Source organism: Helianthus annuus, chromosome 9 (genome assembly GCF_002127325.2).
Source record: "Helianthus annuus cultivar XRQ/B chromosome 9, HanXRQr2.0-SUNRISE, whole genome shotgun sequence".
Classification (NCBI taxonomy): Eukaryota; Viridiplantae; Streptophyta; class Magnoliopsida; order Asterales; family Asteraceae; genus Helianthus; species Helianthus annuus.
In genome coordinates this window covers 122965827-122977016 of record NC_035441.2, presented here as the reverse complement: position 1 = coordinate 122977016, position 11190 = coordinate 122965827, and the positions used below count along the sequence as shown (strand labels likewise).

Here is an 11190-nt window from a genome sequence, read left to right as displayed (position 1 = left end):
GCTGCTCATGTGTTTATTCAGTGTAATTTTGCAAAGATAATTTGGGAAAAGATTGTAACTTGGATTAGAATACCGCTGGTAAATACAGACGGAAGTATAAAGGAACTACTGCAGGAGTTGAACGATCTACAGAGGAGCCAAAACTTGAGAAAAGCGATACATGCAATTGCAATCCAGACGATGTGGTTACTTTGGAAAGCCATGAACGAAAAGGTTTTTTTTTTTCAGGTAAACAAGGTGTTGTACAGATGATTATAGAAGAGATTAAGGAAGCTTCTTTTCAGGGTTTGAAGACGAGATCAAAGTTCAATTCGTTGTCCAGACAGGAGTGGTGGGATTTCAATGTAACCTTGTAATTTTTTAAGTTTTTGTTTTCAGGGCTGATAAAAGAGGGTCGAGTCTCGTCAAGTAGGGTTAATCCCTTCTTTCCTCGATCGATGGCTGGGTCGTCCTCTATTCTGTCACCTGCACAGTGAAACACACTGTGACTCGCAATAAGGAGAATGGGGTGGGGGTTGCTCCTTGTTACCACCCTTCAGCGTGAGAATAAGTATTTGCTTTGGAAGCAAGATAAGTATTTAAGTAGTAATTGTGAGAGAGCAAATTAGCGTTACCTCAAACCTGGTTCGAAGTGGGTATGTATAGCCGAAGAGTGAAGGAGAAGGGCCAATGGGCCGCTTGATGGGCCTAGGGCCCGACTGACAACTTGCAGCTTTTCGTAGACTTGACAGGAGAGCAGGTTACGGGAGTGTTGGGCGCACGCGGAGCTGTTGCCACGTGTCCTGCTGTATCGGTTGTACGAAGGAACACCCACCACATGGCTTGCTGGGGTTGTCAGTCTGTCCATCAGCTTTTATGCAAGTGGGCTGGACAGCTGCGCATTGGACGGTTGCCACGTGTCCTGCTGTATCGGTTGTACGAAGGAACACCCACCACATGGCTTGCTGGGGTTGTCAGTCTGTCCATCAGCTTTTATGCAAGTGGGCTGGACAGCTGCGCATTGGACGGTCAGTTGACCGCTGTTGTCAGTGTCCGGGTATACCACTTGCTGGTTGGTCACATAAGTCAAAGTGACAGTTCCACTTGTATAACAATAGGACGCGGTTCTGCGCAGCTCCGCTACGTGCGGTAAACTGTGTATATATAAGCCAACACATTTGTATGCCACTTTGCGCTTCTTTCGCCGTCTTGTCCCGTGTATGTTGACGAAAACAACCATTTTCATACACAATGTGAGATTTCTCATCTTTCCCCGAGTGGGAAAGCAAACCGGGTCCGCGCGTGCCCGCACGAACTGAAGCAAATTCCTTGTCGATTGGGATAACAAGCCGAGTGATGGTCACTCACGCCCAAGCCTGGTGCGAGATTTGGGACTTTACCCCTTCAAAACCCATACCCATTCTACTTTTAGTTTGGGTCTAACACCTTGTCATGAACAATCTCAATTCTAATTGGTCCTATCAAGTCCAACATCAAGGAAAGATTGACCGAATTGTCTTGGTCATTATTAATCTGAGATCTTAATTTTAATTTTTCCTTAAAAAACTGACTAATAGCTTCATATGCATAAAATTTTTATCAACATTGCTAAACAAATTAAAACTATTTTATAAAACACAACTCAATGCATATTCCCAGCCAAAAATTTATGTACCCTATTACCAATCTCTATTGAACTCAACCCTGCAGTCTTGACTATCCCTGAATCATTCATCATTGCTCTCCAACGATCCGCTTCGTCCCAATGGTCGCATGAAGCATACAAATTCGACACCATCATGTAATCCCCATCGTTTAAACCCTCAAACGTTAATAGTATCTTCACTACTTTCTCTCCAATCTCAAGATCCCTATAATTCACACACGCGCTAAGCAATGCGCCCAAAACAGACCTTCCTGGCCTAAATGGCATCGTATCAATGACTGTATACGCACTTTCAAGAAACCCGGCTCGGCCCAGAAGATCTACAATGCAGCTGTAATGCTCCATCCTATGAGTCACACCAAAGTCGGTCTCCATGGATTCGAAAAGGGCTTGACCCTCTTTTATCAGCCCTGAATGGCTGCATGCACTAAGCAAAGCTATGAAGGTTATATCATCAGGCTTTGTTCTTAGTAGCATTTCATCAAACACTTTGAGCGCAACAACGCCATATCCATGAAGAGCAAGCCCAGATATCAGCGCATTCCAACAGAAAACATCTCGAACTTTAGACTTATAAAACACGATCAAGAAACTGTCTACGCATCCACATTTGGCATACATGTCTATTAGCGAAGTGATTACATGTGTACTCGACGCAAGCCCTAAATCTAGCGCGTACACATGAATTTCACGGCCTTTTTCTAGCAACCCCAATCCAGCACAAGCAGACAACGCTGTCGTCATCGTAAGATAATCTGGAAGCACATTCTTCTCCACTCTCATCATCTCAAACAGCACCACAACTTCATCAAACAACCCATTATTCAAATACACTCCAAGCAACGTATTCCACGAAACAACATTCCGTTCAGGCATTTCATCAAACACCTTACGCGCTCCTCCCACATCCCCACGCTTCCCACACGCCATCACCATAGAGTTCCAAGACACAACATTTCTTTCAGGCATTTCATCAAACACCTTACGTGCTAACTCCACATCACCTGTTTCCGCATACCCAGACAAGATAATATTAAACGAATAAAGATCCCTCTGAGGCATTTCATCAAACACTTGGACTGCAACATCCAAACTCCCAAACGAAACATATGCATCCAACATTGAGTTCCATGCAACTGTATCCTTAACTTGCATACAATCAAACACTTTACGAGCTTCATGGATTTGTTTAAGAGAGGAGTACATGTTGAGAAGTGAGGTTTGGACCAGCATGTGGTTGTGGAATGGGGTTTTGGCTATTTGGGCATGAAGGGTTAATGCAATATGACGATATGAATGATTAGAAACTGCTTTGAGTAAGACGGGATATGTGAAGTTATCAGGGATGTGTGATTGTTGCATTTGTTGGTATGAATGGAAAGCGCCTTTGGTGTTACCTTGAACTACTTGTCTTTTGATGATCTTGTTCCATGTTTTCAGGTCGATTTGATTGGGAGGTGGAACAGAGGATTGCAGCAGATGGTGAGCCATTCATCTGCATGTAACAGACAAACTGGAGCGAATCCTCAAGATAGATAAACGGTGAATCATGTTGTTACACTTATACTGTACATAAAAATGATATAAAACTTATATACATATGGGAGGATCAAATACATAAAGCTTTTTTTTTTTTTTTTTTTTATGGGAGGATCAAATACAAAAAGCCTCTTTTTCCTTCAACACACTAAAATCTAGTGGATCCGGTTCCATATTCATGAAAAGCCAGGGTTGAAGACACTTATCTTGTTAATAATAAAAAAGAGTTAAGCGTCTCCAATGCCTATAAATAAAAGCTTCTTTCAGTCTATATTTTTGAAGAGAGGTAAAACTTAGAAAGAAAGACTTTTAGTAATACTTATTCCAACAACAAGCACTCTTATGGATATAGAAAGACTTTTAGTAATACTTATTCTAAAGAAATAGGTTTCTAAAATGATATGTATGATTATATAACATATATACGTGATTATATAACCTAGTATGTGTTTTTAAAATCGGGTAATACCACATAATTACATAACCCTAATACTGGACATTCCCTAATGTTAAATACCACCATAACTTTTTGCTGCTTCAAATACAAATTTAATTTTTTCGTGTAAAAAACAAAAATAAAAATCCACGTCTATTGAAATTTTGTAATGCGTTGGGGCATCCTATTCGTAAGGCAATTTGATGTACGCACTCGAAAGTTGATTTTCGCTTTCTAGATTAGAAACCCGTGTATTACACGGGGTTGGTCTAATAAAAAATTGAATAGTTATTAGTAAGTGAAAAAGAAAATACAGATATTAGTTCAAAAAAGAAATATTAAACAAATAAGAATGAAGTGGAAAAATTATCATTTAAGATTATTACGTAGAAAAAAAGAGAAAAAAAATATTATGATACTTTTTGTTATTTAATAGGAGAGAGACGAGAAAATATAGGTGAGAGAGTGACCACGAGTGTTCTCAAATATTTAAAATATTTCATTGATTAGATAGTATAGATATAGATTTTGATGCGTGCAAGGGATAATACGTCATTATTTCAACTGTTTTCACAAAATTATCTGCAATTTTTCTCTACACTAACATCTATTTTTTGTTGGTCTTTAACCATGGTTTAAGAATGAAATCGATAAAAACAAATCATTTAGCATATCGTGTTTGATAACTAGTCAACATAAATTGTTTTGACAAATGACTGAAAATCCATGTCATTCTTTTGTTTTTACCATTTCAAAATCAGATGTGGACAAAGTGAAGCAAATTTAGAAAATGCTTTCTATACCACTACCAGCACTGAAAACAGAGGTATGACAATGCTAGAATTTATCAGATTTGGCCTACACTCAGCTGTCTAAACTCTAAACTCATGCAGTTCTAACTTCTATTTCACAAATTACCAGCTCTGAGTGGAAGAATAGTAAATAGACCACATAATGGTAACAAGATCACTAGCCCTGTTTCCGCTTAGATCTCGAATCAGCCCACTTAAAGTAGCCACAATTTGCTTCAGGATTTGATGCAGGCCCCTGTAAAGTAAAGCTTATCATACAGCCAAACCGAAACACACATGTAATGGGCGTCACAAATACCCATTTACAGAAGGGAAAAAAAGCATACCTCTGCACGAGCACAAACATAAAAACGGCGACCAAAAGTAGGCCCCGCTTTCTTCACAACCCGTGAAACGCATTGTTCACCATGGCCCTTGCATACAGGAATGCTACTCTGCATAAACTGTTGAATTCTTTGCCACTCTAATTGAGCGCTTTGACTTTTATCAGTTTGTGAAGAATTACAGGCATCTGATTCACACCGAGACTCGTCAGGTTCACCTTTGGTAGTAAACTTCAGAACTTCAGTTTCAGATCCTTCAACCGAATCACTTGTATGGTCAACCGACAACTCAGCAGTCATGCTCTTAACTTCTTTATTGGCTGTTGAACTACTTTGGAAAAAGGACTTAAGCGAGAGCTGTGACGATTGGCTTTTTTTCAACTTCTTCTTCATTTCTGTACGGTTAAGAATCGGACTTTTAACACGTAGCTCATGGTTTTGTACTTTAATTTCTTCATCAAGAGAAGCGACAGACTGTTCATCGACTTTAGTTTCCTCTGTTGATTTACTTCTTGATAACATAGACACTGCATAAATGCATTTGGGTCTGTAAAATGTCGGTGAATAGTGCATATGTGTGTGTGTTTATGCGTATCTAGATCTAAAAATCATTACGGAAATAGATAGTATATGATACCAAGAGTTTGCTGACATCCTCGAACCTGAGGACAGTATCTAATGGACAAAGACGGAGTATTATGCTGATGAATGTCGGGAATGTCCGTTAAACTCATGAAAACGGGCGCATGATCTGAGCCTTCCATCTTAATATTTTTCCCTCCTTTCCATCGGTAACTGCAGGTACAAAAGTAACGTAAATAACAATACCAAAAGAAAATTTCAGAACAAAGACATATGTAAAAAAGTTACCTTGGCATGGTCCCAGGTTTACAACGTTTAAATTGTGTTAATATGTCGCAGTCTTTAACATGGCATGAAAAGAAGTTATGACCTTCCGGGTCAATATTTTCATGCAAGCATGATCCAGCGGTTATAATATGGTCAATCCTAGATCCAAAATTGAATATCTCGCCACCTGTGTTGGTGGACCAGCAAGTATAGGCTTCTGTTCTATAAATAATTTGAGGTAATATTAGAAACAATATTTAAAAAAGAAAAGATTATGATTTGTGTTGCTAAAGTTGAAAATCTTGCACCTTTCGGGATGTTTTGCTCTGAACACATCAAAGAACAAGCCTCCACTTTCCACTAGTAAAGATCTAAACCAGACTCTAAACCTAATAATATTCAACATACAACTTGAACATTTGAATTACTAAAGTTGAAATGTGATTATCATTCTGAAGGGTTGTTAGAAGCTCACTCGTTATTTTCAAAATCTGGTCCTGCATCACACCTATCTATGGAAGAAGGAGCAATGTTGAAATCACCAACAACAATTATTCTCCTTCCTTTACGCATGAGAGCCTCCCAACGTTTCTACAACAAAGCATGAAAAACAATTCAACAAGGAAAAAGTTCAAAAATGCCCCCCTCGTGGCATCATTGCAAGGCGGTTACTAGTAGAGAAATCAATAAATAAAACATGTAACGGAAAAGTGATTGTGCAGATTTGCTCTATGCAGTTAATTTGGTGATATATTACCGACATATCAGTTATCGGTTCCCATGTCAAATATCGGTACCGATATTATCGGTGATATTGACTGATATATCACAGATTTTCCCGAGATCAGTACCTTTCTTCTTAGTTCTACCATTCGTCTTTCTTCTTATTGCTGCTATTAGTGTTTTGAGTCTTAATTGTTAATTGTAATTGTTCGTGTTTTGCAAGTTGCAAAAGGTTAATTTGTTAATGGTACTGAATTGTTAGTGTTAAATTGCTATGTATATAAAGTCTGCATGATATTAAAATACCGATAAGGCGATAACCCACCGTGATAACCTATATCTCAAATATCGGTCATTGACCAATATCTGATATTTTACAGTATTAAGCACTTCGGATTCGCTATATAAGAAAGAATAATACTTAGTTGAGACTGTCGATAAGAAGAAAAAAGATTACCTGCAGTATCTTGTAGAATGAGAGCTTGAACTCAATCCGTTCTGCATCATCGCATGCAGCTCGAGGCCCATAAATGTTAAAAATAACTGCAACATTGTAGAGAGTGATCATTTAAATTAACTGGAATGCTTTAGCAAAACAAAAAGAAAAGAGGTCAGATGGAAAAGTGACTTAAAATCATTCTTTTGCAATGTGAAGGTGTCCAGTGATAACAATTTGGTCTTCCGATTTGTGATCTTACATATTGTCCAGAAAACATGGGTAACAACTAATAACAGCTAACAACAAGCTACTAACCAAAATGACCATGATCAGTAATGATACACCGTCCCTCACTGTCGATCTTAAGAAGCTCATCCCTATCAAATTCTTCAAGCCCATCCGCACGGGCCAGAAAATCATGTTTTCTGGATCCAAACCCTCTAGAATTCTCTAGAACACCAGTAAACCCTTCCTCTGCATCAACTGGCAGTGCAACCTCATTGCTTGAAAAAGCAGATTGCACTTTGCAAAATGTCACAACACCTGCATTAACCAATTAAATATTAGCAGATCACACAAGCTCAATCTGTTTAAATTAGATTCCTGGTTCGAAATAAATACCCACAAACATACTAAAACCACATAAGTAAGCCAATTAATCAACTTGGTTTCATTGAGGCATTTTAACAAACACCTTAGCTACTTACCGGAATAACCTGTGCGACCCTTTTCAATAGAACGAGTGCAAGAAAAAAAGGACTCGTACCCATCTGCTGAAACCACATCAGCTCTCAGTTCTTGCCTCGACAATTTCGTTTCCTTCATCATATATAAAAAAAAGATCGAAATTTGGTGATCGCATAGTTGTGAAATTAAAATTGGAAAGAGATGGAGAAGGGACCTGCAAGCAGATGATGTCGGAATCGAGAGAATCAAGGAGTTTACGGAGGGAGCCGTACTGGGAAATTCGAGGCCTGAGGCCATTGACGTTATACGTTGCTATCTTCATTCATACCTTGAACCGGTCCAACTTGGCTGTCTTCTTGAAGAACAATGGCCGCAACTTCAACGTGAAAGATTCAAATATGAAGACCTTAACTGAGCGAAACCACCATTGTTGTCGGAAATCTAACAATATGAAGAATAGAAACCCCTTTGATCTTTTATAGAGTAAATACGTTTAGAACATTAGTAATACATTACATTTTAGAAAAATTAAAACAAATAAAATTCCATTAACTAAAAACATACATTAACATTAACATTAAAATAGTAAAAAATAATAATGCCCTAGAATTATGCTCTAGAATCCGTATTTGTTGAAAATTTGTTGCCTATGTATCTGTGCTAGAATCAAGGCGTCTCCTTGGAGGTGATCGATCCGTTTAGACAGATACTCGATGTCTTTCTTCATTTGCCTCGCTTCTTGGATCGCAGCGAACTTTTTATTTGCGGCGTTCCTTTCTTGCAACGTTTCCAAACGCCTATGCCTAAGGTCTCGTATATCTTGAAGTCGTCGGTTCATCTACTCGAAATCTTCTTTCATTTCGGCATCCGCCGAAGACGACTCCGCCCTTCCCCTTTTTTCCACTTCTTCTACCGGGAGGTCAGGGCAAATCCATTTCCTCCTCCTCATCATCCTCACTGATAGGATTGTTTAAATCGGCGTTTCGAGCATCGGAAGTGGGCGTTTCAGGATCAACCGAAGAGGAGGTTTTGGGTCGTTTCGCCATGCGCCTACTACTAGACGTCATGGTTGGTACATTAGGACTTCCACATAGAAGCTCCCAACACTACAAGTATGCAAATGTCTCTCACGTCGAGTTGTACTCATCCAATACTTTTGGTAATATGTCCACATCGCTTTGAACGCTACCCCAAGTGTCCTTCATACGTTGGAAGACTTCTTGAACCCATGCCATTTGCAATTTATATCGGTCCACTTGCTTGATATCGAATTCTTGTCTCGATATTTCCCTTTACCCATGAGAGCAAAAAAGTTTGCTCAATTTTTTGGCCAAAAAAATGGGTAGTCTTTGATAGTTTTCTAAAAAAAATTATATTATTATAATTTTTCTTTTAAAACAAGTAAAATTTATAACAAAAAAAAAATAACACTTGCCAACTTCGGGATCCTCCGAGATATCGAGTCAAGCCCGTGCGAGCGTGTACTTCTCGTCTTTCTGTAAGACCCGACTTAAAATAACTAGTTTACTGATACAAAACTTGCATTAATACAAGAATTTACTAGTTTACAAAAACTTTCATGTTTTTAAGACGATACATGATCATAATATTCAAGTTATACTCCAACTAATTTAAACTTACAAAACATGACTTCAAATGTTTACATATTATTTAAAACAAAATAGATCAAGTGCGGAAGCTTTGTTTAGTGCGTTCGGTTCTTGATAACTACTTGATCACTATCCGGGTTAGATCCATCATCACCTAAGGTCAAAACCAAATCAAATGTTAGTTTTGACAATGTTAAAAAGGGTATAAACAAGTTTCATGAGTCAAAATGAACAAAAATTAACAATTTTCGGAATCAGGGGGCTAGACGCCCCACCTAGCCCCTTTTTTTTCACAGCAAGTTCCTTTATTTTGTTGTTGCACTTGCCCAGCTAAAACTTTTATCAAAACCAAACTTAAAATCATCATAACTTATGATCCGTAAGTCCGATTTAACCGATTCTTTTTCCTACGCGACCGTAATTTAATTACGGACACGTTTATCAACACAATTCACGTAAATTTCCAGTTAAGAACAATCGGCTTATAATCTGATTTCTTGTTTATTCGACCCGTTTGTCTACAAGTTCAACAACATGTTTGGTTATCGTCTCATGTTTTTAGGTCATTTCACCTATTCCCGTATTTACCAATTATGGCGATTCGCTTCCCACTCGTGGGTTGCTTATGCCGTAACCATCATGCTTATTTCAAGGATTAAACATGCTTTCTTAAATCGTTTGACAAGTAAAAATTCCGAGCTTTAATCCCTCTTCAAGGGTTCATGTTTTTACATCTAGTTAGTGTGTCCGCTTCACGGCTTACGCTTTGTTTATGACCAATCAACGAGTGATGGTCATTGACTTCGACATTTACTACTCAACTTGTTTTGACCCGTTTGGATGCCGAATGGGTGTTACCATTTCACGACACATCCAAACTCTATTTCTTACTCATGTTTTGTCCCGTTTCGCTTGTCTAATGCACTTTGTCACTTATGTGACTTAGTGACTTTTCTTGTTTACCAATTTTCAATATAACAACATAAAACCATCAATTAAACATAATGTAACGAAACTATAAGTCGCGTACTTGCATAATTCATCAACAACATATTTATTTAATTATTTTGACCCGTTTGGTTGTCGAGTGAGTTACATCACTTCATTAACATACCAAATGAAATCATTTTCGCTATACCAATATTAAACATCTCTACGAATAGGTTCATCTACATAAGTGTAACGAGACGACAAGTCACGTACCTTCAAAGTGTTCCTTTCAAGCGCGTGGCCGCTTGAAGACTCGGCTCCTTATCCTATAAAGTTCAATCAACACTTTGTTTAGAACTCCATTCATGTCTTATAACGCCATAATTCATCTTATCATTTAAATATGTGTTTCGTTCGAAATCACCATATCTAGCTTTCTTTTAGGCATTTCAACAAACACCTAAAGGGCATAATTTTACATGATTTATTAACAAGTTCATAACTTGTCATATAGCCCAAGTTTTCATCAATTAAACTATCTAACATAAATATTAGCCTCTAAAATTCTGAAATAACCTCACATATGTCAAATTACACTAGAACAACCCCAAATTTCCTAGTGTTTATCAAGTTCTACATAACCCACTAATCACCTACAATGGTGTCCATGGATTTTACTAGAATTAAACATGATTTCAACATGTACTTGTCTAGGGTTTACTCCTAGACACTACAATGTTCCTATTTCATCTTTATAACACACATGCATCATCAGATTTCGAATTTCACAAGTTCATCTAAAATTTAAGATGGAACCAAATAGTAAAATTTTGCATACCTCATGATCCCTTCACTGAGGTGATCACTAATCTATGCTTGGATTTCGATTTGGGCTTGATTTGCCCCTTCAATTTGGTGAATTTTTGTGTTTTAGGGTTGAAGCTTGAGACCTCCTCCTTGGTCTGATTGAAATCGCAGGACACACCACGTATGTGTGTGTTTTGTGTTTAATATTTGATTTAATTGAAACTTTAATTCATTTGCCCATGTCTAGTCCCTCCACTTTACATAAGTTTTTATAAAGGGTATTTTTAACCATGTTTGTTCTATCATCTTAACCTTTTTAACTAACTAGGTTATTTATTCCTAGTTATTTTATCTTGACTATTACCGTCATTTAATTTATAATATAGAATC

At 37.8% G+C, this 11190-nt stretch overlaps 2 protein-coding genes and 1 long non-coding RNA gene across 3 annotated transcripts; all 3 read right to left on the bottom strand.

Moving 5' to 3' along the window:
- Positions 1-1621: 1621 nt before the first annotated feature.
- On the bottom strand, positions 1622-3136 carry LOC110876252 (pentatricopeptide repeat-containing protein At3g29230). The gene has a single exon (XM_022124430.1). The coding sequence runs from the start codon at positions 3134-3136 to the stop codon at positions 1622-1624; it is 1515 nt and encodes a 504-aa protein (XP_021980122.1).
- Positions 3137-4323: 1187 nt separating this feature from the next.
- Positions 4324-7911, bottom strand: LOC110878477 (DNA-(apurinic or apyrimidinic site) endonuclease 2). Its single transcript, XM_022126783.2, has 11 exons — positions 7668-7911; positions 7474-7585; positions 7082-7309; positions 6785-6870; positions 6080-6195; positions 5913-5993; positions 5626-5826; positions 5393-5550; positions 4759-5282; positions 4593-4667; positions 4324-4530 (listed from the first exon to the last, which is right to left on the bottom strand). The coding sequence occupies exons 1-11, from the start codon at positions 7773-7775 to the stop codon at positions 4528-4530; spliced, it is 1692 nt and encodes a 563-aa protein (XP_021982475.1). The 5' UTR covers positions 7776-7911; the 3' UTR covers positions 4324-4527.
- A 1065-nt stretch (positions 7912-8976) lies between these two features.
- Positions 8977-10986, bottom strand: LOC118482081. The gene is made up of 3 exons (XR_004867097.1): positions 10832-10986; positions 10267-10319; positions 8977-9217 (listed from the first exon to the last, which is right to left on the bottom strand). It is a non-coding gene; the product is annotated as an uncharacterized LOC118482081 (long non-coding RNA).
- Between the last annotated feature and the right edge of the window lie 204 nt (positions 10987-11190).

Bases quoted from the DNA above. Each gene is read 5' to 3' on its own strand.
- LOC110878477 (XM_022126783.2), bottom strand. From the start codon at position 7,775: ATGAAGATAGCAACGTATAACGTCAATGGCCTCAGGCCTCGAATTTCC. The intron at 5,551-5,625 runs GTAACTTTTTTA...TTGTACCTGCAG, and splicing joins AAACCTGGGACCATGCCAAG to TTACCGATGGAAAGGAGGGA. The intron at 4,668-4,758 runs GTATGCTTTTTT...TTTACTTTACAG, and splicing joins ATGTTTGTGCTCGTGCAGAG to GGGCCTGCATCAAATCCTGA.
- LOC110876252 (XM_022124430.1), bottom strand. From the start codon at position 3,136: ATGGCTCACCATCTGCTGCAATCCTCTGTTCCACCTCCCAATCAAATC.